At 42.9% G+C, this 27,816-nt stretch overlaps 1 protein-coding gene across 1 annotated transcript; it reads left to right on the plus strand.

Annotated features, from left to right (window-relative positions):
- Positions 1 to 388: 388 nt before the first annotated feature.
- Positions 389 to 18,450, plus strand: PSMG2 (proteasome assembly chaperone 2). Its single transcript, XM_056127601.1, has 7 exons — positions 389 to 532; positions 4,218 to 4,389; positions 6,488 to 6,546; positions 8,969 to 9,087; positions 10,820 to 10,993; positions 14,624 to 14,744; positions 18,107 to 18,450. Exons 1-7 carry the CDS (start codon positions 476 to 478, stop codon positions 18,200 to 18,202), a joined length of 798 nt encoding a protein of 265 aa, XP_055983576.1. The 5' UTR covers positions 389 to 475; the 3' UTR covers positions 18,203 to 18,450.
- The last annotated feature ends 9,366 nt before the right edge of the window (positions 18,451 to 27,816 follow it).

Consider the following 27,816-nt stretch of genomic DNA (forward strand, 5'->3'; position numbering starts at 1 on the left):
GCCCCAGGCGAGCCGAGGCACCGGCGGCCGCCCAGGCGCTCAACTGCTGCTTTCAAACGGCGGCGGCCGGCGCGGCGGCGGCGGAGCTGCCCCTCGCTCTGCCTGATTGCCGCCGACGGCCACGCCGCCCACCTTCCCCACGCGGGGTCCCCGCCGCCTTTCCTCCCCACCCCCCCGGGCTCGCCCCGTCTCCTCGCCGCGCCAGGGTCTCCAGATGGACTGCCACTGCGCCCCCCACCAGCCTCCCGGCCCCTGGCCACTCGCGCCCTCCCGACCGGCAGATAGCTGGACGGACTCCGAGGACCCCCGCGCCGAGGGACAACGAAGGACCCTGCCCGCCCCGGCCCCGCCCCGCCCGCGTCGCCCGTGGGTCCTGGGATTCGGGCTCGGGGCTGGCTCGCGGTTTCCTCCTGTGGCTCTAGCTCCTTCCTCCCCGCCGACCCTCAGACCCCCCGGGTCCCACCTGTCCTTAGTCATGTTTGTCCCCTGCGGAGACTCGGCCCCCGATCTCTCGGGGTTCACGCTCCTGATGGTGAGTCCCGCCTTTCGCGCGCTTCTAGCCAAGGGTCAGGGCTGCTCCTTGTCCCGGGCGCCGTGGTGCGCTCGACCCCACGCTGGGGGGCGCGGAGTGGGGCTGGGGGGGTGGGGTTCCCCGACCCCTTAGTTGTCACTGAAAGCGGCGCGAGTTTGGAGATATTAACACATACGTTATGTACATGGACCGGGCGGATCTTGATTCGTAATTTTTCACTCCCCCCTCCCCCCAAAAGTGTTTTTTTTTTTAATTTTCACTTCGTTTTAGCATCACTCATTGCTTTTAACCCAAATGTTACAAGTCGGGTTTTTAGAGAAAAACTATGAGAGGGTTGGGGTGATAGTACAGCGAGTAGGGCGTGTGCCTTGCACACAGCTGACCCGGGTTCGAGTCCCAGCATCCCGTATGGTCCCCTGAGTACCGCCAGGAGTAACTCCGGAGTGCAGAACCAGGAGTAACCCCCTGTGCATCGCCGGGTGTGACCCAAAAAGCAAAAAATAAAAACATTTAAAACATTTTTAAAGAAAAACTATGAACCGGAGTTGACACGTGGTTTTCACTTGTGTCATCGCCCATCTGCATTCCTTGTTTCAGTAAATATGCGGTTATGTGAAAGTAGGCTTAATTTGTCTTCAGGACTTTCAGACTACTTGGAAATCTCAGTCCATTGGGGCAACAAATGCTGAAAAAAAAAACCCACTTCTTTTTTTTTGGGGGGGGGGGGAGTGAAAGGTTGAAAGAGGAGAAAAAATGCTGTAGGATTTGTTGCGAGGTGTTGGATCCCAAGAACTATTTAGAGAAATATATGTGGAACCTTAGAATAAATGAAGAAACCCCCACTCCACACCAATTCTACTCCCGAATTCAGAACATAGGTTTGCTAGGAATTGCTAGAAGGTAGGGATGAAAGGCTAGGTGTCAAAATTGAAGGGAGTGGAAGGGACAAACTTCCAGTTAGTGTAAATACTGTATGACATGTCCCACAGTCTATGGTACTTTATTGCACATTTGTAAGATGCTAGGAGAGTGGATTGTAAAAGCTCTTTTTACTTCCCCTACCCCTAAAATGTAAAAATGTAACCATAGTGATGGAGATGTTAATTGTAAGTTATAGTGGCATCAGTTCCAGTATGGTAGTATATATAGCACTGTATGTCCTCCCATTGTTCATTGATTTGCTGTAATGGGCACCAGTAACGTTTCCATTGTGAGACTTGTTAGTGTTTTTGGTATATCGAATGTGCCACGGGGAGCATGCCAGGTTCTGCCATGCGGGCGGGATACTCTTGGTAGCTTGCTGGGCTCTCCGACAGGGGCAGAGAAATCGAACCCCAGTCATCTGCGTGCAAGGCAAACACCCTACCCTCTGTGCTATTGCTGCAGCCTGGGAGAGTGTGTACAGATACCAAATTATTTTCTTTGGACACCTAAAACTAATATAATGTTATGTAAGGTCTCTGTTCTTTGCCCAGAGTAGGGACAACTGGCCTCAACCACTAAGTCATACAGTATGGGGAGGGGGGTATTTAGGGTTTGTTTGGGGCCACACCTGACAGTGCTCAGGACTTCTGGCTCTGTGTTTAGGAATCACTCCTAGTGGGCTCTGAGAACCATATGGGGTGCCAGGAATCAAACCTAGATTGGCTGTGTGCAAGACAAATGCCCTCCCTACTATGCTCTCTCCAGCCCCTGTATTTTTTTTTTTTAAAAAACAGTGAGACCCTGGGTTCAGCTCCCAGCACTACTGCCAAAAGCACACACAAAAAGATGGCAATAAGCTGATTCACTTCTTGGCAATAGAAGATTCACTTCTTGGAAATTTACATTTCAGTGATGCACACAAATATCAATGCTAAAAATGAATGTGTAATGGTGTGCTGAGAAAGAAACTTTCATACAGTTTTCAATGCATTTTCCTGAAAAATAATCACAAAAGGGAATGTTTAAAAGATGAGGGGGGAAGTAAGACTTTGAGGGGGAAAAATGTTTAAACCAGAGACATGAAGGCATGCGAGAGACCTGGATGGTTAAGAGTTGGGAATTATGCCTAGAATAGAAGGCCCTGTGTAACAAGAAGGCATCTTTGGAGAATGTTCTGTTTGGAGTGGCTTTAGGTTTTCAGAAACAGAATAGTCATTCTTGTATGCATTAAGTGTCCAATATTTCAATTCAGAGGAAATGATGTTTCCGGGAGGCTTTAACCATTTGTCAAAAGTGATGGAGAAGTTGTGTAAAATGAGTGTATGCTTGGACTTTGCAACGTGTAGATTCTCAGTGGTAATAAATTTATAGATGTGTAAATGTTGATGAAAAGAATTCAATGGTTAGAGAAGGATGGATCACAGGAAAGATCCAACCAAAGGAGCAAAATTTTGAGACTGAAAGAGAATCACAGGAGATAATAGGGATGACAGCAATGAGATAGCAAAGACCACTCAAAGGGATATATGAAGGCAAAAAAAATTGTAATTGCTGAAAGAATGTAAGGAAGGAGCTATATTAAAGAGATACTTCGGAAATAGAATCAATGAAAATTGATTGTGTGTTCCTGTGACAATGATAGTTGGAAATAATCACACTGGACATAAACTGATTGCTGAAAGGAAGCAAAGTAATAAGCGTGATACCCTTTGAGTTACAGTATTGCAAACTCCACTGCCTAAATGCAAAATAAGAGAGAAGAAACGTGCCTGCCATAAAGGCAGTCTGCAGGGGCAGAAGGTAAACTGGGAACATTGGTGAAGAGACGGGTGTTGGAACATTGTATGACTGAAACTCATGAACAGCTTTTTAACGATATCTTACTGTGATTCAATTTTAAAAAAATTATTTTTAAAGTGGTATTAGGCAGAGGGGAGTTTCCTGGTCTAAATGGGTGGATAATTGCTCTTTCCTAAAATGTAAAATATAGCAGCAAGTTGGGACAAAAGTTAAGTTCCATTCTTAGATTCTGGCATTCAGATAAGTGATGGACCTAGACTCTTTCAGATAAGTAGAGATGTAGCAGTTTGGCAATTGAAGTCATAGCAATAGTAGTATTTGTGTGGGGTCAGTGTTTCGGGAATCCCTGACTGTTGGGTACTAGCAGGTGGAAAGAAGACTCAGTAGCCATGTTTGCCCCTACCACAGAGACATTACAGAAGCTTTTTCCCATTGCCTGAACATTTTTTCCCCATCTGTGAGTGACTCGCTCCCTTACCACTTTCAGGGCTATAGTTGCTGTCAGCAGAAGTGGGGCTTTCCTTGATAGTCTTATATAGAATTGAAACCAAGCACCTCCCTCCTCTCTGATTCTCTCTCTCCTTGTCTCCTTCCCCCTCCCTCCTGCCCCCTCATAGCACTTACCAGTGTATATTTTACTTTAAAAACAAAATAAACAGGTAAAATACTTCTCTAGAGAGAAAGCTCCATGAGGGCAGAAACTTCTGTCGATCTTTTTTCCTAGTACCTATAGCAATGATTGACATAGTCTACGCGTTCAATAAGAGTTAAGTCAGTCAAGGTGGAGGAGGCCCCACATACATCTTAGTTACAGCCAATGAATGAGGTATCCTCTACCTATGATGCCTTAAGCATTGAGTACTTGGCTGTGATTATTTTTCTTCTGGCTCTGTTTTTTGTTTTTAAAGTGCTGCTAATGATAATAAGTTACTGAAAATATATGTTGTTTTAATGATTTCAGCCAGCAGTATCCGTTGGGAATGTTGGCCAGCTTGCAATAGATCTGATCATTTCTACGCTGGACATGTGTAAGATTGGTTACTTCTATACTGATTGTCTAGTTCCGATGGTTGGAAATAACCCATATGCCACTGCAGAAGAAAATTCAACAGAACTCAGTATAAATACTGAAGGTATGTAAGCCTTCAACCCATTTTATATACGGGACAGTAGAGTGGTTTAAAATTAGAAATGAGGGGCTGGAGCGATAGTTCAGCAGGTAGGGCATTTGCCTTGCATGCAGCCAACCCGGGTTCGATTCCCAGCATCCCATATGGTCCCCCGAGCACTGCCAGGAGTGATTCCTGAGTGCAGAGCCAGTAGTAACCCCAGAGTATCACCAGGTGTGACCCAAAGAGCAATAAATAAAATATTAAAAAAATAATAAAATAAAATTAGAAATGAAAAGTAGCACTGTAGCACTATCCTCCCGTTGTTCATCAATTTGCTCGAGTGGGCACCAGTAACGTGTCCATTGTAGAGACTTGTTACTATTTTTGGCATATTGAATACTAGGAGGCTGGAGAGAAAGTACAGTGAGTAAGGTGCTTGCCTTGCATGTGGCCTGGCAGCTGACTTGATTTGACCCCCCAGTACCACATCTTGTCCCCTCAGCACCACTGTTGTAAGGGGTCACTCCTTACATAGAGCTAGGGATAGCTACTGAGTAGTGCTAGGTGTGATCCAACCTCCCCTAAATTAGATTAGAGTGAAATTAGAGTGCAGTATTCCTCAGTAGCAAACATTTACCTAGTGTCAGCTTTAGGCACGAGTTCTGACCCAGTCACATGGGCCTATTCTGTTCTTTTATATTCTAGCTTTAGATCTTTGCCTTTTTGGGAAATGACCACTCCTATAAGAGGTGAGATTGTACTTGGAACTTTAGGTAGAATTTGAGATTCCCAGCCTTAAAACCTGGATTTGATTTTTTGGCTTTTGAGTAAAGCCAAAAATGCAAGAGAATTTAAAATTAACTTATTGTTTTGTTTGTTTTTGGGACACGTCTGGCAGTGCTCAGGGTTGACTTCTGGCTCTGTGCCCAGAGATCACTCCTGTGGGGCTTAGGGAACCATGTTGGGTACCAGGGATCCGGATACCCTGGTTCACCATGTGCAAGAAGGTGCCCTGTTCACCGAACTATCTTTCCAGTCCTGACTTTGCATGTTATTTCAGGTCTTCCAAAAACGCCTGGAGAACACAAATACAACCATTTACACATGTGTTTAGGATATTGCTACAATTCTTGCACATTTTATTTATTTATTTTTTTATCAATCCCAATGAATGCTATTCCTTAGACAAGGACAGAATGTCAGAAATGAAAACATTCCTTTTTTGGAGGTGGGGCTGCTGATTGGCCTGCTATGGTAGGGGCCACACCTGGTGGTACTTGGGACTAAAACCTGGGGCTCCTCCACGCAACGCGTTCACTCCAGTCCTTTGAGCTATCTCTTGGCCTCAAAAAATATTGTTAATGACCTATTTGTTGTAATAACAGAACTTTTTAGGGAGAATATGTCTCTGGTTTTATAATCAAGTCAGAATAAAAATATTTTTTAATTTCAATATTTTTTGTTAAATTTTCAAAAGTGATAGCACAGCAGTAGGGCATTTGCCTTGCTCGCAGCCAGCCCGGCCGAGCCGGGTTTGATTCCTCCGCCCCTCTCGGAGAGCCCGGCAAGCTACCGAGAGAGAGTATCTCATCTACACGGCAAAGCCAGCAAGCTACCATGACGTATTCAATATGCCAAACACAGTAACAACAAGTCTCAAAAAATGGAGAGGTTACTGGTTTCGCTCAAGAAAATCGATGAACAACAGGAGGACAGTGTTTGTTTGTGACAGTTTGTTTTTCAAAAATGTATCTTCCATAGAACAGTGCAGGTGTGCATTTTAAAGTGTTTTCTGTTGTAACAAAAGCAGTAGTACAGTGGGTAGGGCATTGCCTTGCATGTGGCCAACCTGGGTTCTATCTCTGGTATTCTCTATGGTACCCCAAGCACTGCCAGAAGTGATTCCTGGAATCACAGAGCCAGGAATAACCCCTGAGCACCGTTGGGTAAAGGGAGCCCCAAAATGTTTTCTATTAAATAACATCGTGTACATATTCTACATTTGTACTGAAAATATCTAAATGCAAATTTTCTTATAATTCTATTTTAATTTCATGTGAATAATTTCACTTGTATAACTTTTCATTTTACTGTTGATTTCATTTTTTTTTCTTTGTAGTATATTTGTTACCTTCAAAGAAGCTAGTGGCCCTTCAGTTAAGATCCATTTTTATTAAGGTTGGTATGTTACATTTGCCTTTTTGAGTATTAGAGCAAAATAATGAAAAATACTGATGCTGATTAATCCAAATAATTTCTGTTCTTTATATTGAATGTGCAGTTAAAAAAGGTCTTTTTCGTGGAGGAAAAAAGTTCTCAGATTTTCAAAGGTATTGCCATTATTTCATGATCCTATCAGAGGAATTAGGACATCGTAATAGGTTTTATATAGTCCCAGTTCAGGTAGCTTTTGTGAAGATACTTAAGTATAGGGATATTGTAGGTTTATTCCATTTTATTTCAGCCACTGGCATCTACATGAAAATTATGTAACAAAATGTGTTTTGAATTCCGCTTCTTCCTCCCTCCACTGCTACCATTCAGGTTCAAATCGATGTCATCTCACAGCTCCACTGTCTCCCCACGAACAGTAATAGTCTGTTTGCAAACCACAACCAGTGATCCTGTAAGCTTCAATAAGAATCTATCTTTCCTCTGCTCAAACCCTCCAGTGGGGCATTGGAGGGAGAGCTCGGCAGGCTGGAGTGCACGCTTGCCTGCAGGTGACTGGGTTCCATCCGTGGGACTGCACGGACCCCCTGAATCTCTAGGAGCAGCTCTCGGTCACTGAACCAAGAGTAGCCCCTGAGCTACACAATGGATGTGGCCCCAAATTTAAGGAACAAATTTAAGCCAACTGCCAGTGGCTTCCCATCTCAGTGAATTCACGCCTTCCTGTGGCTTGTGAGGCGTGGCATCTGCTCTGTCCCTCCTGATACCCTCTAGCCGTATATCTGGAGTCATTTAAATTTTGATTAAAGGTAATTATTTAAAATTGCATTTCTTTCTCACAGTAGTCACCTTTCAAGTTCTCAGAAGCCACACCTGGCAAGCAAATGCCATAGAGAGTATTTCTCCCATTGCGGCCCTTCCCCCTTTCCCCATTCTAGTTCCCCTGACAGTTTTTCAGCCAAACCTGATCTCCAGCCTTTTCTCTGCCCATTGCTTCTTTCTCTTGCTCCCTTTCTGTCACTGTCCTCACACTGTTCAAATAGGCAAAGCTCCCTTCTTTCTTAAGCCATATACTAACTTGTTTGCTTAAAATTTTTTTCCCTAGTAAATGGCTTCTGTTATTATTTGCCTAAATGTTACCTCATCAGAAAAGTCTTCCCTGACCACTGTTTCTGTCCTTTTTGGGGAGTTTCAGGAGGTGCCACAGCTGTTGATCTCCTGATATTGCTCAAGAGACTGGCTCTGGAGTTGACCTGTGTGCAAGGCAAGAGCCTTCCCAACTGCACTGTCTCTGGCCCCCACTGTTTCTGACTCATCCTAAACCCAGTTTCCGTCACAACTCATCACCACCAGCATGCCATTCTTTGTTAGTTATCTTACCTCAAATAGAAACGAAGCTTACTGAGAGAATTGACTCAAAATTCTTACACCACTCTTATTTCCGCCATCCTCTAGAATAGTGCCTCTGTCTAGAGAAATTTTCATTATATACTTACTGAGTGGGTTAAGGGACCTGTATATAGGAGATAAGAAATTTATCAACATTGAGGCCCTTCCCCCTTCCCCCATTCTAGTTATTATATAACTATGTAAGAAGCGTTGTATGGCATGTACTTTCTTATGTTTGACTTCTTTTTCCCAACACCCTATTTGTGAAGTTCCTCCTCCATGTTATTGCAAGTAACATTCAGTCGTAGCTCTCTGCGATTCTGTTGTTTCATTATTTGCTGATTATAGTGTTGGTGGGACATTTAATCATTTTCCGAGTGCAATGCTGTTGTGAGTGATGCTCTGATTATTTCAATATTTATATTAGAATCAATTCTTTATTTTAGTTAACAATATCATACCCAAAGCTTAGGGGCTGGGGAGATAACTCAGAGAACTAGAGTATATACTGTGCATTTGCAAGGCTCCGAGTTTGATCCCCATTACTACCTGAACCCCAGAGCACTACAGGAGCTCCTTAGCCCCCAGCATTGAACCATCATCATGGCCTCCTGAGTCATGTCTTAAAATCAATAATGGTGAAGCATTAGGAAACTTTCTAATGTGCTGATCAGGGCGATAAAATTTCTCATGATGATTACTCAGAAACTAGAAGTACAAATTTAGTCTTTTGAGTTGGACAAGTAGTATAATTATTGGCACCATATATCCTCCCCTGAGCATGGGTGACGCCTGAGCACAGGGCCAGAAGTAAACTCTAAGCACAGTTGGTGTGGCCCAAGTCCCATTTAAAAAAATTAGAGAAAAAGAGGGGCAAGAGAACTAGTCCAGTGAGTAGGATGCTTGCTTCGCATGTGGTCACCCCGGGTTGATCCCCTGCACCCTATATGGTGCCCCAAACCCCTTCACGAGTATGTAGTGTGTAAAGTACTAATCTTATCCTCCAAGATCTAACTTTTGGATTTTCTCTGTTACTCAGTTTAAATCAAAGTCATTTTGTGAAAAACTGCTTTCCTGGGTGAAAAGTAGTGACTTTGCCAAAGTCGTCGTTCTTTCAAGCAGTCACTCATATCATTGTAATGACCTACAGCTTGGCAGGTATGTGCCTTCTAAAAATTACTTTCTTTATGAATTATACAGTGTTATTATGGTTTCTCTATTCACAGGTTAAAATAAACTTTAAAATTATATATAATCCTATCCTTACCTTAATTTGGAAAGAAATTTAAGAAAGTTAAGAGATGGAGGTATATATATGCATATAGATGTGTGTGTGTGTGTGTGTGTGTGTATTATACAGATAGAGTTTTTTTTCCTCCTTTTTGGGTTACACCTGGCATTGCTCAGGTTACTCCTGCCTCTGCACTCAAGAATTACTCCTGGCGGTTCTCGGGAACCATATAGAATGCCGGGGATCGAACCTGGGTTGGCCGTGTGCAAGGGAAACACCCTACCCACTGTACTATCACTCCAGTCCAGACAGAGGTAGATACAGATAGGCTGATTCTTTTAGTCTATATAGGAATGGTGCCAGTTTGGACACAGGGCAAGCTTTGATATAAAGGTGGTGGTATAAAGGTTGTAGAACCATGTTTTGATTGCTTGGTATCATGCATGGCAGTATCACAGAGCTTAGGTGATGGAGAGAACTAGCAGAAAGGGGGATTCTGGACCAGAGCAGTAGCTCAGTGGGTTGGAGCAGACCTGCTTTGCCTGCCAGAAACCGGGCTAGAGCCCTGCCACCACCTGGTCTCCCAAGTATTAGCCTCCAAGCACCATGCTGGGCATAACCCCTGAGCACCATTGGGTATGGCCCCAGAACCCCCCCCCCCCAAAAAAAAAAAAAAAAAGGCTAGAGAGATAGTGTAGGATGTAAGGCATTTACCTTCCGTGTGGCTGCTTTGGCCATGACCCTAGTACAATCCCGAATACTACATATGGTCCCCTTAACATCCCCGGAGCTCACTCATCAATCAACACAGAGTTAGGAATAGCCCCTGAGCATCTACAGGTGTGGCTCACCCCGCCCCTGCCCCCAGAAGAAAAAAAGTACCCTAGATTTACTAAGATGATTTTTTTTGTACCCAGGGACCATTTATTTCTCTCCTCTCTCCTCCATCTGAGATCATTTTTTAAAAGATTGATATTTCTGTCTCTTCCTATATGTTTGACTTTTGTACTTATGGAAATCCAATTGCCTTTAAGTATAGCTCCCAGATATGTCATACTGAATTATTAAGTGTAAGAGAAAGGGAGTGGAGAGATAGTGCAGCAGACAGTGTGCTTGCCTTGCTCACAGCCAACCCAGGTGTGATCCCCAGCATCCCATATGGTCCCTCCATCCCTGCCAGGAGTGATCCCTGAGCATAGAGCCTAGGAACCACTGGGTGTAACCCACCAACCTAAATGTAAGAGAAAATATTCAAGAGATCGGAATATAAACTATTGAGCTGCATTATCATTTATATACTTAAGAAACCATGATGACTACCACCAAGTGTTATCTTTCAAAACTAAAGAAATTCCTTGGAATGTCACAACAGATGTTGCATTTCCAGGAATCCCACAGTAGGCCTCGTCCCCTGAAGGGAACGTAGCAGCAGGAAGTGGGTTTCTCCTGGTGACAGCCTTAGTTTAAGTTTTCCTTTTTCTTTACACACTTAAATGTATAAAGAGAAACTCAGCAACATTTTGTAATTCTTTAATAGAAATTATCTATTTTGTAGTGTAAAAATATAGAAAACATAATAAGCTTTGCTAAAAACTGATACTTCAGTGAATGTTTTTATCCATGAATCTTTTAGAAAGTTAATTATATGGTTTTTTCTAGTACTCCTTTCAGGTACCTGTATACACCTTCCATAAAAAAAAATGTCCAAAATCAAATAAAGAGCCTTAACTGGACAGAAATGGAACGAAGCCCATGTATCCCTGAGATAGATGATTCTGAGTCTTGTATCCGTATCCCTGGAGGAGGCATTACAAAGACACTCTATGATGAAAGGTAAGTGTGTTGTTCATTTGCTCCCCATCTTATTTTAAAAAGAAGTGAAGAATAGTGTGTTGAATGACTGGAACTTTGGAAATATATTCATAAATTGGTACCATATTAGAATTTTTATATTCAAGGGAAAGATTCAGATACAGTTAAGGGAGAATTTGGTTCCTATGTATTACAACATGTGGCATGTTAGAGATCCTGAAACTTACTCTGTACGATTTCTGTGGTCACTCTTTATTTTAAATTGTGGTAAAATAGCTCTTTCTCTACCCTGGAGATTGGCCTGCATTGCAACCTCAGATGTCTATTCTCGGCTTCTTCCCCTCTGGAGAAGCCCCTATTCTCTCTTGAGTACCTCTCTCCCTCCCTCCCTCCCTCTCTTCCTCTCTTCCTCCCTACCCTCTCTTCCCTCCAACTCCATCTCTTTTCCCTCACATCTCCTCCTTACATCTCCTCCCCACCCCTCATGTTTACTTTTTAAAAAATAGTGGTCAGATGTACAGAGTACTAATCTTTCTTTTCTTGGGGGACTGTGGGGGAGGCACATCTGACAACGTTCTGGGCTACTTCCAACTTTCTGCCGGGGATTGTACCCAGCAGTACCAAAGATTGAACCCAGGCCTCATGAATGCAAAGATAATTAAGTTTCATTTTCTTTCTTGGCTTTGTTTTTGAACTACATCCAGCAGAATATTTCTGGTTTTGCTCCTGGCTTTGTAGTCAGAGATTACTCTTGGCAGGATTCAGAAGACCATATGTGGTTTCAGGAATCAAACCTAGGTCAGCCATGTGCAAGGCAAGCACCCTACCTACCCACATAGTGATGAGTTTTGATTCTTTTCTTAATGTCCTTTTGTATATATTCTGTAGATGTTTTCTTTGTGGCTATTATGGCAATTACATATAACATCCTAAAATTATGTAGTCTAATTTCAGTTGATATTTAAGTTGCTTACAAAAACTACTTAATACACTGCTCCACCAACCCTTTTTGGTATTGTCACAAATTATATACATGGTGAGCCCAGTAACATAGATTTTTAACTTTTTTTATGCATTTGTCTTTTAATCCTCTTTAATCACTTGATTCAGTTTTGGGAATCATAAAATTTGGAATGCAAGCAAAAGAAAAGATGGGAAATAGAAAGAGATCTATTTTCTTTTTATAAATCTTTGCTTTATATGTCCATGTCCCATTTGCCATAAGATTTGTGAGCACTTAGGTCCTCTGATTTTGCCTGATCTCTTACTGTCTGGAGATGAAGTTTGGGAAGAAGAACCAGGTCTTGATGTATGCCCTGCTCCCTCTGGCTCTTCCTTTTCATGGGGAATTGTGCCTACTCACTTCTCAGAAGACAGTGGTTTTGAAAATGCGGGGCAGCTGTTGAGAAGATTCCTTCTACTTTTTAAGCCCGCTGATTGACTGTTTTTCTCTCCCATGAGAAGAGGCCATCAGCTATCAGCCTGATGTCTTCAGCAGTGCCTTACAGAATTGGGCAGAAGCTAGCCCAACTACTGATGCTTGCCTCCTTATTATATATTTCAGAAGTAGAAACTTACCCTTGCAGAGGAAGGCCCCAGTATGTACTTTCTAAAATCATATTACAGGGGACTGGAGCAATAGTACAATAGGTAGCAATAGTACAACAACCTTGTACGTGACTGGCCTGTGTTTGATCCCTGGCATCTTACATGGCTCTCCCTCCCCCCCCGTAAATACTGCCAGGAGTAATTCCTGAGTGCAGAGCCAGAAGTAACCCATGAGCATTGTCAGATATAGACCAACTCTCCCACCCCCGCCCTTGAAAAAAATGAAATAAAGATGATCTGAATATCTCTCTTCTGGATAATTTTTTAAATAAAAAATAAAATCACGTTACAAATAGAAAAATAAATAACAGCAAGGACTTGCCAAAAACCTACGGTAAGTGGCAGAGCCGGGAAAGAAACATGTATCTGGTGCCAAACCCTGTACTTTTTAATCATTTCACTAAAGCACCCAGGGTCCAAGATCACACTGAACCTAATTTTTACCCCTTTTGGGAGGGTCATGCACAGGGTTATTCCTATCTCTGCACTCAGGAATTACTCTTGGCGGTGCTTGGGGGACCATATGGGATGCTGGGTATCGAACCCAGGTCGGCCGCGTGCAAGGCAAATGCCCTACCCACTGTGCTGTCGCTCCAGCCCCAAACCTAATTTTTAATCCAAAAGTTGAACCTGGGGTCAGAGAGATAGTATAGCAGTTGAGACATTTGCCTGCATCTGACCAAGGTTCATCCCTGGCACTGCATATGGTCTCCTGAGCCCCACCAGGAGTGATCCCTAAGCACAGAGCCAGGGATAAGCCCTGAGTACTGTGGAGTGTACTGTGGAGCCCAACTCCCCTCCCCCTTTAAAAAAAATTAAGTGGTTTCCTGTTATTTGTAATAATGTTACTGCATTCTTTCTGAAACAAAAGGTTTCACTATCAGAAATGATGCATTATAACTGTTTTTCCCTTAACACTTGTTTCATCAATCTCTGGCTATACTTACTATCCCAGCTTTCATTTGTTTTCTCTGAAAACCTAGTTTGGTTTTTTTTGTTGTTGTTGTTCCATACCTGATCATTACTTACTCCTGGCTTTGTGCTCAGGAATCACTGCTGGCAGGCTCTGTAGACTATATGTGATGCTGGGGGTTGAACCAGGGCCAGCCACATGCAAGGCAAAGTGTCCTACCTGAAGTACTATCTCTCTGCCCTCCTGGCTCCAGCTTTCTTCTTAGAAAAATGATGTGGCTCCAACACAGGGGGAGGTGGGAAACCAGGCGGAGCACCAGGGTCTTGCTGCGTGGAGGAGACAAGAGATCAGGTGGGGAAAGGCTGCGGCATCACACTGGAAAGAGCAGTAGAGAGTGGGACATCAGGGAGGTGAGGGAGTGTTCGAGGGTTAAAGAGGGCTCCTGAGTTTCCCCTCCCTATGCTAAGCCACACCCTGTAGTGTGAAACCCTGTAAGGACAAACAATAACTTGTGGTAACTGTAAACTTGCCCACAGTGTTTTCAGCAATAAAAGATAATTATAAGCAGAATATAAAAACATTTTTTCTTTTTCTCTTATTAAAGAATGATTAGAAAATAGGAATTGTCTTCACTTCCTCCCAAAGGAAAAAAAATCCATTCAAAGCTTAGCACATAGTAACCACTTACAAAAGTGGCATTTGTGTCTGCAAGATGTGGGAGCCCTTTTCCCCCTTTGAACTAGATATTCTGCTTGACTGCTTTCCTTTGTGCTTTAGATTATAAAAGGTATCTTCTTTGCTGTGGTGCTTCTGAAAATCATATTTCAGAATAGATTTAGGGTGTAAAGAAATATCCCTCATGTCCTAAGGCTAAGACTAGAGCTTCTTCATGAAGATTTGATGTTAAGCACAGATTTGCCTAGTCCTGAGTTGAGCATGACGTGGTGCCTGTCATTTCCCCACAACTGGAAAGTGTCGGACAAGGGGAGAAAAGTATGTTATCAGATTCATCTATCCTTATTCAGAACCTGGTATACCGTGGTAGCTATTAAGGCAGACTTGATTTTGTATTAGAGTTTTCTTTATAAGTTTTGCTGTTGTATCAGTCATGCAATTACTTTTCTTTGCAGCTGTTCTAAAGAAATCCCAGTGGTGATCCTGCTAAAATTTGTTTCAGAAGGAGACAACATCCCCGATGCTCTAGGTCTTGTTGAATATCTTAATGAGTGGCTTCACATAATCAAACCATGTGTAAGTGTTTTCCTTTGGGGGAGATGGGGGGAACATTGGGCTACACACAGCAGGGACTGTTCCTGACTTGGGTCACTCCTGGGGTTGTTTCTGGGCTCAGATACGGTATTGAAAACTGAGCTCGTGCAAGGCAGGCACCTCAACCTCTGTGCTGTCTCTCCAGCCTCAACCACAATTTAAGCATCTAATTTCTCTGGTTATATATCCATAAACTTGCGTGGGTGTTTTTTGATTTTTGGTTTTTTGGTTTGTTTTTGGGCCACACTCAGTGATGATCAGGGGTTATTGCTGGCTCTTCACTTAGGAATTACTCCTGCCTGGCTTGAGGACCATTTGGGATGCCAGGGATTGAACCCAGGTTGGCTGCGTGCAAGGCAAACGCTCTACCCGCTGTGCTATTGCTCCAGTCCTAAATTTGGATTTTACATACCATATAAATAAGACAAATATAATCAGATTTATGTTATAGGCATGTCTTCGTATAAAATTTTGCTTAGTAGAGCTGTTGAAACTAGAGTGTAGTGGACTAACTATTGTCTATAGCTGTGTGATGAAGACTATTTTTTCAAAAACTTTTTTAGTGATGTTCAGGGGTTACTCCTGACTCTGTACTCAGGAATCACTCCTGGAGGGCTTGGGGGACCCTGTGGAAAACTGGGAATCAAACCCAGATTGACCAGGTGCAAGGCAAGTACCCTACCCTCTTTACTGTTGCTCTGGCCCCTCAAAAACAAATCCTTTTTTTTTCCTTTTTGGGGTTATACCGGCAATGCACAGGGGATACTCCTGGCTTGGCACTCAGGAATTACTCGTGGTGGTGCCCAGGGGACCATATGGGATGCTGGAAATCGAACCCAGTTAGGCTGAGTACAAGGCAGATGCCCTACCTGCTGTACTATTGTTCCAGCTCCAAAAACAAATTCTTAAAGTTCTTCACTATACTCACTGTGTTGAGTTAATACAATAGCTTACAGAAATGAACAAGTCCACTTTGGAATTTAGTGATTTTTTTTTTTATCTTTCGTTGTTTTATAAGAAAATGTTGTTTTATAAGAAAGGTATTGCAATGTAAGCCATATCATTGTGTGTGTGTGTGTGTGTGTGTGTGTGTGTGTGTGTGTGTGTGTTTATGGGCTGGAGCGATAGCAGAGCAGTAGGGTGTTTGCCTTGCACGCCCTGAGTTCGATTCCTCCGCCCCTCTCGGAAAGCCCGGCAAGCTACCGAGAGTATCTCGCCCACACGGCAAAGCCTGGCAAGCTCCCCGTGGTGTATTCAATATGCCAAACACAGTAACAAGTGTCACAATGGAGACATTACTGGGCCCACTTGAGCAAATCGATGAACAACAGGAGGACTGTGACCGTGTGTGTGTGTGTGTGTGTGTGTGTGTGTGTTTGGGTATTTTTGTTTTTGTTTTTGTTTTTACTTTGGGGGTTACACCTGGCAATACTCAAAGGTTACTCCTCGCTCTGCACTCAGGAATTACTCCAGGAAATGTTCAGGGGATTATATTGCATGCCAAGGATCAACCCCCGTTTAGCTTTTGCGAGGCAAATGCCTTACCCGCTATACTATCTCTATAGCCCTATTGAGTATATATTCTAGTTAAGATACTTTAAAAGTTATGGACAAGATCATTACACCTAGGACTGTTGTTCTGTATGGCTACTTTGGTTGATAATTCTTTTTCTGTTTATACACACAAACATATATATTGAGGGACTGGGGTTGACCCATATTCAGCTTTGCTTGGGGGCTATTCCTAGCTTTGTGCTTAAGATTATTCCTGGTAGTGCTTAGTGTACCAATACAGTGCCCTATTTTACCACAACCCTTCCAGCACTGTTTCCAGACTTTGGGGTCTATTTTAGTTTGGGGTCTTTTTTTTGCTTTTTTGAGTCACAGCAGGAAATCCTCAGGAGTTACTCCTGGTGATGTTTGGGGGACCATGCTGGGGATCAAATCTGGGTCGGCTGCATACAAGGCAAACACCCAACCCACTGTTCTGTACCTCCAGCCCTGTGTTTCCAGACTTTAATTTAGACCATTTTCACTGACATTGAGGTGGTACGTTGAGGTTGTTTTGATTTTCTTGTCCCTATTAATCAATGATGAACATTTTTTCATATGTGTATTGGCCTTCTTTATGTCTTCTTGGAAGATATATTTGTTCACCTCTCCCAGTCTCTTTGATGGGGTTGTTTGACTTGTTGAGTTTTGAGAGTGTCTCACTTATCTTAAACATTAGCTCTCTGTCTGATGTATGATTGGAAAATAGCTTCTCCCAATCAGCCAGGTGTTTTTTAATGTGAGCCCTTGTTTCTTTCACAGTACAGAAGCTTTTTCATTTGATACAATTGCATTTGTTTATTTCTGGTTTTGATTTCTTTGCCAATGGTATCATATCATTGAAAATAACTGAGGTCAAAACCTTGGAGAGATTTCCTTATGATTTTCTCTGTATTTTATGGGCTGGAGCGATAGCACAGCAGGTAGGGCATTTGCCTTGTACGCAGCCAAGATGGCCATCCTGAGTTCAATTCCTCCGCCCCTCTCGGAGAGCCAACCAAGCTACCGAGAGTATTTCGCCTGCTCAGCAAAGCCTGGCAAGCTACCCGTGACGTATTTGATATGCCAAACACAGTAAGAACAAAGTCTCATGGTGGAGACATTACTGGGCCCGCTCGAGAAAATCGATGAACAATAGGAGGATAGCGATAGTGATTTTATAGAGACAGGTTTGATAATCTAGGTCTTTAATCCATTTTGAATGAACCTTTACAGAAAAGTCCAATTTTCTTTCTTTTTTGAGGAGGGTGGAGGCTTGGTTGTTTTGCATGTAACTAAGCAGTTTGCCCCACACCATTTGTTGGAAGAGGTTTTCCTTGCTCTGCTTCATACACCTAGCCCCTCTACTGTGAATTAACTGTCCTTACATTTGAAGGTTTACCGCTGCTCTGGACTCACAGTTCTATTCCATCGATCTGAGAATCTGTCACTGTGCACTTTTGTTTATAGCTTTGTAGTCTAGTTTAAAGTCTGGAGCTGTAATACTGCCGACCTATTTTCACAGAGTTGTTTAAGCTTTTCAGGAATTTTTATGGTTTCATACAAATTTCAGAAGTATATGGGTTCGGAGCAGTAATACAGAGAGTAGGGTGCTCACTTTGCATGTGACCTACCTGGGTTCAATCTCCAGCATCCCATATGGTCCCCCAAGCACCATCAGAAGTGCTTCCTGAGTGCAGAACTAGAAGTTACCCCTGAGTATTGCTGGGTGTGCACCAAAAAAAAAAACAACCTTAATTTTGAAAAATATGTTAACATTCAAGGATTAAAGTATATTTGTTCTTACTTCACAGAGCAAAGATGACCCCACAACATCTGCCGTGCCATGGAAAATGCCTAGTTCTTGGAGATTACTCTTTGGCAGTGGCCTTCCCCCTGCACTTTTTTGACCTATTTTCAGTTTTTTACCTAATGTCCCAAAATGCTTGTACCCATCAGTACTGGTAAAAAAAAAAATCATATTATCTGCGGCTGCAGTAGGAAGAAAATACTTTTTTTAAGGTTTTAATTTCACAGAAAAATTTAAAAAATGAATTAACCAAATTTCATTAATGGAAAATCAGTTTCTTTTGCCATATTTTCATCATGTACAATAAATGTAAATTTTGTACAATAAACTAGTAGTTTTTAAACCAGACATGTATATTAGTTTTCTATTTGTGCTATAACAAATTAACATGAACTTAGTGACTAAATAGTACACACCTGCAGCTTGAGGTTCTGGAAACTAGAAGACAAAAATTCAGATCTCATTGGACGAGAAGCTTGTGCTCCTGGGGAAATGCAGTTTCTTACCTCTTTCTAGCTTCTACGGTTCCCAGTCTTTGGCATCTGACAGCTTCCTGGATCTTTAAAACCAGCATGGAGCACTTGAAATTGCTCTCTCTCTCTCTTCCATTTGTAAAGATCTTTTTGATTATAATGGACCCACGATAGTAAGCCAGAATAGTTCCCCATCTTAACAGAATTTTAGTATTTGGGCCAGAGAGATAATGCAGCGGGTAGGGCACTGCTTTTGGTGGAGAAGGTAGATAGAGACAGACTCGGATGCCCCAAGATGCCTGTGGTTTCTCAACAGAAATACCAACATTTCAATAATGAATCAAAATACCTTACAAGAACTCCAGAACCCAGTTTAGGCTTTTCCGTATTTATTTCAGTTTGGATTTCCCCAAAGAAATACCAACATATCAATAATGAATCAAAATCGGCTTATGAGAACTCCAGAATCCAGTTAAGAAATGTCAGCCAGCGAGCCTGAAGTTGAGAACAGCTGTGCAGCAACATGAGAAGAGTTGATTTTCCTCATGGTTGCCCCAGCCCCAAACCAGTGTTCAGCATGACTTGGAGAAAACAGCCAGTTCCCTGCTGGAGAATTGTGAGCTGGGTGCGGTGCAACAGGGTATCTGACATCCTGGATTTTCAGAGATTAACTGATTCCTCTCTTGACTGATTTAGAGCACTGCCCAAACCAGCGTATTCGGAGTGGGGGTCGCTGAGAGTAAGGGAGAGCTGAGCTACCTGCAACAAGTCGGCCGCTGTCAGGTCGGCTGGATGCCATTAGAAGGCACCCAACTTCTGATTTCTCAAGAGTGGATTCCAGGGACTGGAGCAATAGCACAGAGGGTAGGGCGTTTGCCTTGCACAGGTTCGATACCCAGCATCCCATATGGTCCCCTAAGCACCGCCAGGGGTAACTCCTGAGTGTAGAGCCAGGAGTAACCCCTGTGCATTGCCAGGTATGACTCAAAAAGCAAAAAAAAAAAAAAAAAAAGTGGATTCCAACTATCTAGAAGACTGCCCAAGAGACTCATCTGTCCAGGATGCTAGCGGTTACCGGCATACCTGGGGTGCCTGAAGACCACCAAATAAAGGAAGAAAGTAGCCTACTGCAGGAACACCAGGAAAGTAGCAATGCTTGCCAGAACGATAGAACAGCAGGGAGGGCATTTGCCTTGCACACAGCTGCCCCAGGTTTGATTCCTGGCTCCGCGTATGGCCACCTGAGCGTGGTCAGAAGTGATTCCTGAGCACAGAGCCAGGTATAAACCCTCAGCACTGTAGGGTGTGACCCCCGAAACCTAAAGGAAAGGAGAGGCTGGAGTGGACAGTACAGCGGAAAGGCACTTGCCTTGCACAAGGGCGACCTGGGTTTGATCCCCAGTCATCCCATATCTTCCCCTGAGCACCCCAGGAGTAAGTCTTCAGTGCAGAACCTCTGACTATCACCAGGTGTGACCCAAAAAAGGAAAAACAGCAGTACCACAGACAGACACCAGAGGGAGCAATTTCTGGATGCCTGCATATCTCTGGCTGGGAAATTGCTCTTAAGCTAGGGATTTTAGAGGTCTCTACAGTATCTAGGTAGGTGAATTGGTGATGATCTCCCTTCTTAAGAGTCGGAGAGTAAATGCACAAAGTTACAGAGCACAAATGTTCTATTAAATGTTCTATTAAATGCGCAAAGTCACAGAGAACAGGATAGGACAAACATAGCTCAGGAACAGAAATTTTAAGAATACAAATCCTAAGGAAATGAAGATCTATGAATGACATGACAATTCAAATAAATTGTGTTAAAGAGGACCTGTGGTCCACAGGAGCCAACTAAATGAAATCAGAGCAGTACATGAACAAAATGAGACAACAAAAGAGCTTAAAAAGAAAGGGCCAGAGCAATAGTGCAGTGGGTGACCTTGCATGCAGCCAACCCAGGTTCAGTCTAAAAGAAAACTCTAAGCACAGCCAGATGTGGCCAAAAAACAAAAGAAAATTAATTTTACTGAAAAAATTTAAAAGAACTATTCAAAGTTGAAATATTACTATAGGGGACTTGGGGCAATAGTACAGCTTTTAGGGCATTTACCTTGCACAAAGCCAACTTGGGTTTGATCCCCAGCATTATATGGTTCCCTGAGCAAAGAGCCAGGAATAAACCCCTGAAGACAGCCAGGTGTGAACCAAAAAGAAAAGAAAATGTTACTGTAGGGGTAAAGCAGCAGTCTTGAAACAGAAAAAAGAATCAAGAATTCTGATCACTGAAGTCAAATACAAAGTAATCAGAAAAAAACTAAGTGAATAACAGAATCTAAGGGTTCTATTGAATAGGAAATGGTAAGTCAATCTATACACTGTGATAGGCCCAGAGAAGGAAAAGCAACAAACCAACCTGAAGATGGCTAGAAACTTGGTTAATCTAAAGAGAATTAATATCCAAATATGCTAAGCTTAATTAATGGACTACAAATAGAATGAACCTAAATAAACCCCACCCCCAAGATACCGTATAATTAAAAAACAAACTACTGGACCAGAGATGTAGCTCGATGGTAGAGCCCTTCCCTTGCATGTGGGGCCCTGGGTTTGACCCCTGGCACTGAAAAAACAAACCAAAAACTTGAAAAAGTCAAAGAGGGAATCCTGAAAATAGCAAGAGAAAAGTCACCACAAACAAGTCAACTCCCACAAGGTAAACAAGTTTCTCAGCAGAATTCTAAGAAGCTAGAGGAAGTGGGATGACAGTCATGTGTCACTGGGTGGCAATATAATTCTAAGAAATGTGCTGTTGGACAATTTTGTCGTCGTGCAAATGTCACAAGGTATACGTAAACCAAAACGGTTTAACCTACCCACCTAAGGTATCTATAGAAACCACCACCGTATATGTGGCCTGTGGTCAACCAAAATATCCTGCAGTACATGACCATATTCAGTGTTCAAAGGCATGAAGACTATCCAGTAGAAATACAGTCTGACCAATGAGTCCTTCAAAATGAAGATGAAATTGACCCAGATTAATTAGAGCTGGGAGAGTTCATCATTGATGGACAGAAGAAACATTAAGGAAGGTCTGTGAGTTGAAAAGATATTAGCAATGTGAAAAAAATGATAAAGCTCTCCCATGAAGGGAAATCGACAAGGGGCCACAGGGGATGAGCCAAGTGACTCTTGATCATTGTGATGCCCACCCATCTCCAAACTAGTTTCCCTATCTTCTTTACCTATAAAACTGCTTCTGGTAACTATAGAAGGTAGAAGGTTGTTTGGGACATGCAACTGCCATCTTCTCAGGTTGCTAGCCACTAAGTAGACCTATTATTCTTGCATCAGTTTGTCTCTTGAAAATTGGCCTATCATGGGAGAAGCATGCTAAAAGTAGTCTATAGACCAAACATGATTGCCACTCAATGCCTCTCTTGCAAAACACAGTACCCAAAAGAAGAGAGCGAAAACAAGGGGGAATACCCTGCCACAGAGGCAGGGTGGGACGGGGGGGGGGGGGGGGATGAGGGGTGGAGGGGATGCTGGGACCTGTGGTGGTGGAGGATGGGCACTTGGAGTGATGGGTACTTGATCGTTGTATAACTGAAACCCAAGCACAAAAATTTATAAGTCTATAACTGTACCTCATGGTGTTTCACTAAAAATAAAAAAAGAAAAAAAAAGAAAATTGTCCTATCAGTGGTGAGCACACAAACATGGACATGGTGAACTTGAACCTGAGCATGTAAACTTAAACCTGGACGTGTGAATTTAAACATGGACATGGTGAACATCAACCTGGGCATGGTGAACTTGAACCTGGTCATGGTGAACTTCAGTCGGGGCATGGTGAACTTGAACCTGGCTATGGTGAACTTCAGTCGGGGCATGGTGAACTTGAACCTGGTCATGGTGAACTTGCGTGTGGTAACTTGCATATGGGCAAATCTACTGTAGTTCTTCCTGGCACAGCTCCCTGACCTGGGCTGCTGAGCTTATGCAGGAAAACCCCAAGTCCCAGCGTTGGTTGGGGCTCATCCTGCTTTCGTTGATGCCAGCGGAACCAGCATTCCCTGATGATTGGCATGGCTTAATGGCCTTACAACTGCCAGCGACCTGGCAGGAAAAGCCGACACCTGTAATGTCTAAAGTTTATTGTTCCATGTCTGCATTAGCTTCTAGAAATCCTGTGATACCTTGTGACACTTCATCCCATCTAGCCCATGTAACCATAGAATTCACCTTCTTTTCGCCTCATGATCTGCATTTAATGCATCCTTTCTGCACCTATATAAACATTGTTCTCCTGTAATAAACTCTGTCATATGACTACAAGTCTATGACCCGTTTGAGTGGCTTTGTCTTGTCCATGCTGCTGGAGTCTTTGAGCACCCATTGCCCTAAACTGACAATCTCCATGTTCTCAGGATCCAGGTAATGTTTTGTCCAGTTTCCCCTCAGACTTTTCTATGAATCCCATTATGCAAAAATTCGGTATGTCTCTTTCTATCAGAACACCCTGTAGAGGGAAATATTAGACTTTTCTCTTTTAATATGTAAGCTTACAGTCTTTATTCTGCACAAAAATCCAAGTACCTTGGATGTCACATATTAGGCAGATTGACATTCCAATTTGACATCGATGATCACTTCTTTGTAGAATGGTGAGATCGTGGTAGTGAATCCGCAATACAGCTCACGGAGGACCCTGATGTATTGAGTTTGAATGCCTTGATTGACTAGGGCTTCGATGACCACTTCTGTCTCGATAGAATCAAAGGCCTTCTTTAAATCAATGAACGTTAGACAAAGCAGAAACTTGAACTCTCGAGAAACCTCAATGAGCTTGGTTATCGTGTGGTGTGGATATGGGCGATCATGCTGAATCCTTTGTGGAACCCGGCTTGCTCGCATGGTTGTCCTTCATCTAGTGTTCTGCCAATCCTATTCAGGATGACTCGAGTGAACAGCTTGTAGATGACAGACAAACGGCAGATCGGGCAATAGTTGCCAATATCATGGATGTCTCCCTTGTACAGTAGTACAGTCCTGCTGGTTTTCTATTAGGACGGAACCTTGCATTCAGACAGGTAACTTGTGAAGGGTGATACCATTTCACCGAAACTCTTCAGTGCCACCATCGAGAACGTCATGCGGTGACTGGAATGGGAAGGAATGGGAGTGAAGATAGATGGTCGGCAACTACACCACCTCCGCTTTGCTGATGACATCGTTCTAATAACACCAAACATTAGCCAAGCGGCACAAATGCTGGCCGACTTCAACTGTGAGTGTGGAAAGGTCAGTCTATAGCTGAATCTCACGAAGACAATGTTTATGAGAAACAGTCTTGTTCCTGACGTTCCATTTGCTCTCAATGGAACGACCATCTCCGAATGCAATAGTTATGTGTACCTAAGTCGAGAAGTCAACATGATGAATGATCTGGCACCTGAGTTGCACAGGAGGAAGAGAGCGACTTGGAACGCCTTCAAGAGTGTTGAAGAAATAGTTAAAAGGATGAAGAACCTCCAGCTCCGGGTACATCTCTTGACTCCACCATCCTTCCTGCATTAACATATGCCTCAGAAACCTGGGCCCTACGAAAGCAGGATGAGAATGCTATTCGGGTCTCCCAAAGAGGAATTGAAAGAGCCATACTTGGAGTATCACGTTTCACTCAAATGAGAGAAAGAATCCAGAGTTCTGACCTCCGTCAATGCTCAAGAATCAGGGAGGCTGTCTCATTTGCCAAGGTGTTGAAAATCAGATGGGCTGGACACGTAATGAGATTTGGAGACGACCGCTGGACTAGAGCCGTTACCAACTGGATTCCACGGGACGTCAAAAGACGGCGTGACCACCCACCTATGAGATGGTCAGACTTCTTTGTTAAGACCCTGAACGAAGAGCTGGAGCAATAGCACAGCGGGTAGGGCGTTTGCTTTGCACGCATTCCATATGGTCCCCCGAGCACCGCCAGGAGTAGTTCCTGAGTGCATGATCCAGGAGTAACCCCTGTGCACTACTAGGTATGACCCAAAAAGAAAAAAAAAAGACCCTGAACGATCAGTTTGAGGCTCTTCGTGCTCCTAGAACGATTGGGCTACACTAGCACGTGACAGGGATGAATGGAGATGTTACTGGTGTCCGCTCGAGCAAATCAATGAGTAACGGGATGTCAGGTGATCAAGTGATATTCCAATTTATAAATGTACTTAGCTCTGCTGTTGAGTTTCTAACCTAGAAAACCTTCTAAAACATTTTATCAGGGCTGGAGTGGTAGTACTGTGGGTAGGGTGTTCGCCTTGCACATGACCAACTGGGGTTCATTCAATCCCCAGCACCCCATTGGTCCCCTCAGTACCACCAGGGGTAATTCCTGAGTATAGAGCCAGGAGTAACCCCTGAGCACTGTTGGATGTGACCCCAAAACCTCCTTGATTTGTGTTAGGGTTTTCGGACATGAAATTGTCTTTTCTAAAGGTTTTTGCTGCTGAGTAAATTTATGGAGAAAATCCTTTCTGTTAACAAAAAGAAAACTTATTGTAGTCACTATGAATTACGAAGTTATTCATGTCTGGTGTTACTCTTTCATTTTTTCTCCTTCCTTTCCCTTCCTAAAAACTTCCAAATAAAATATTTTACTTCACTGCTTGTCTGCTCCTTAAATTCTTTTCTGCGAGACAGGACAAAGTACCTGGAAACCCTGGGGAAGGCCTAGGACAGACTTTCCTATCCTGCAAAGAGCAGTTCCTAGCTCCAACCTGAGTTCGTTGGCTCCCCAAGGAATCAGGTGGTGAGGATCAACTCCCATGCCGAGAAGACCAAGCGGATGTCAGGGGCCCATCACAGACTCTATCAGTCCTAGCCTTCTCACATAAGCCACCAATGGGGCCCACTGGCTTCAGTTTTAGCCCCTTATCAGATGAGTGGTGGGCAAATATTTTCTCCCAGTTCATGGAGTATCTTTGTATTTTGGTCATCATTTCCTTGGCGGTGCAGAAGCTTCTTAATTTAAAGTAGCTCCGTTTCTTTATCTCTGTTTCTGTTTGCTTGGCCTATGGTCTTGACTCCTTAAAGATGCCTCTCTAAGTTCCATATCATGGAGAGTTCTGCCTACATTTTCCTCACTATAACGTAGATTCAGATCTGATGCCGAGGTCTTAAATCTGTTTTGATTTGACTTTTGTGAATGGCATAAGAAAGTGTCTGAAGGGTGGAAGTGATAATACGGCAGGAAGGGCTTTTGCCTTGTATGCTGCCAACTCATGTTCAATCCCCAGCATCCCATATGGTCCCCTGAGTGACGCCAGGAGTAATTCCTGAGTGCAGAGCCAGGAGTAACTAACCCCTGAGCATGAGCATTGCCAGGTGTGACCCAAAAAGAAAAAAATATGAGTTTATTTTATATATCTATGTATATATATATATACATATATATATATTTTTTTGCACATGGGGCCAATTTTCCCATCACTTGTTGAAGAGACTTTCCTTGCTCCATTACATACTTTTTGCCATTTTATCAAAGATTAACTGTCCATATACCTGAGGATTTTGTCTCTGGGTTTTCAATTCTGTTCATTGATCTGAAAGTCTGTCCTTACTCCAGTACCATGGTGTTTTAATTACTGCAACTACGTAGTACAAGAACTTTTATTTCAGTGTTAAGACATTTGCCTTGCATGTGACTGACCAGAGTTAAACCCCCAGCACCTATTATGGTTCCCCCAAGTTCTGCCAGGAGTGGTCCCTGAGCCCAGATCCAGGAGTCAGCCCTGAGCACAGCTAGATGTAAGACTCCGCCCAAAAAAGTAAATAAAAAATTTTTATTTCATGTGGCAGTAATTTCATTTAAAATTTTGAAAGATTTAAAATAATTGAAGAGATTTAGTCTGTTGTGCTAATATTGATAATTTTGTTCTTACAGCTGTTGTAGATTTGCATATTAACTAAAATACCCTGAAATAGTATAGTTTTACAATTTTTACAAAATTGCATAGTTTTACAATTAACTCTTAGCTATGAGCCCTTTCCAAATAAATGATTCGGATGCCACGCTTTTAATTTTTAACCAGTGATAAATATTTCCAGTGAGCATTACAGGCTTCGCTCGGCTTTCTGAATTTTCCTGAACCCAAGTTTTGTGACCATTGACTATGTTTGTGTTCATTTCGTACACAATTGTCTGTGTACACTTTGTTTTTCTTTCCTCAGCTAATCACTGATTCTAATATATAAAATGATTAATAAATATTTGATGAAAAGACATCAAAGACGAGGAGCTAAAAAAATAGTGCAATGGGTTAAACATAGGTGTGCTTTGTTTAAACATAAGCAGGAGGCCAGGATCCACCCAAGCACCAAATGGGACCCAGCACTGCTGGGCATTGCCAAAAGAGCTGAAAAGTAAAGAACTCAGTGATGAGAATGTGTCCTTGTGTTATTAGAGCATTGCTACCAGAATCCGCCCTGATCATTCATACCCTGGGCCCTCTCTCCTTCACAATATTCCCTCTACTCCATCCTGCTCCTTTTGTTTCTCACACCTAATCTTCTGTGCATCAAGACAAAATTGTTGTCTTTTTATTCAAGTTTTCTAATGATGTTTGGAGAGAAACCAGGTAGAGTGCTTGCCTTGCACACATTTGACCTGGGTTCATTCCTCAGCACCCCATTTGATTCCCCGAGGTCCATCAGGAGTGGTCCCTGAACACAGAGCCAGGAGTAAGCCCTGAGCACTGCCGGGTGTGGCCCAAGAACCCCACCCCCTGAAAATTGTCTAATTACAAAGACCTAGAGATTAAACCAGAATCCATAAAACACAGTAAGAAAAATGTGGGGGGAATGTGCCAAAATCTAGACCTCAGTGGTGTTTTCAATGATATCATTCTACTGGCAAAGACAACAGAAGCTAAAATAATCAAATGGAATTACAACAAACTGAAAAGATAAAAAAATCTCTGCATGGCCAAGTGACCTAAAATTGAGACACTCCACTAAATGGAGAAGCTATTTGCACATGATACATCAACTAAAGGGCTACTATCCAAGATAAATAAAACATTAACAGAGCATAACAACAAAAGAAGCTAATCTCCATCAAAAATGGGTAGAGAGGGGCTGATGAGATAGTGCAGTGGGTAGGGCACTTGCCTTGCACACAGTCGACTGGTTTTGATCCCTTGCATCCCATATGGTACCCCAAGCGCTGCCAGGAGTAATTCCTGAGTGCAGA

The sequence above is a fragment of the Sorex fumeus genome, unplaced genomic scaffold (assembly GCF_029834395.1).
Source record: "Sorex fumeus unplaced genomic scaffold, SorFum_2.1 ptg000063l, whole genome shotgun sequence".
NCBI classification, from domain to species: domain Eukaryota; kingdom Metazoa; phylum Chordata; class Mammalia; order Eulipotyphla; family Soricidae; genus Sorex; species Sorex fumeus.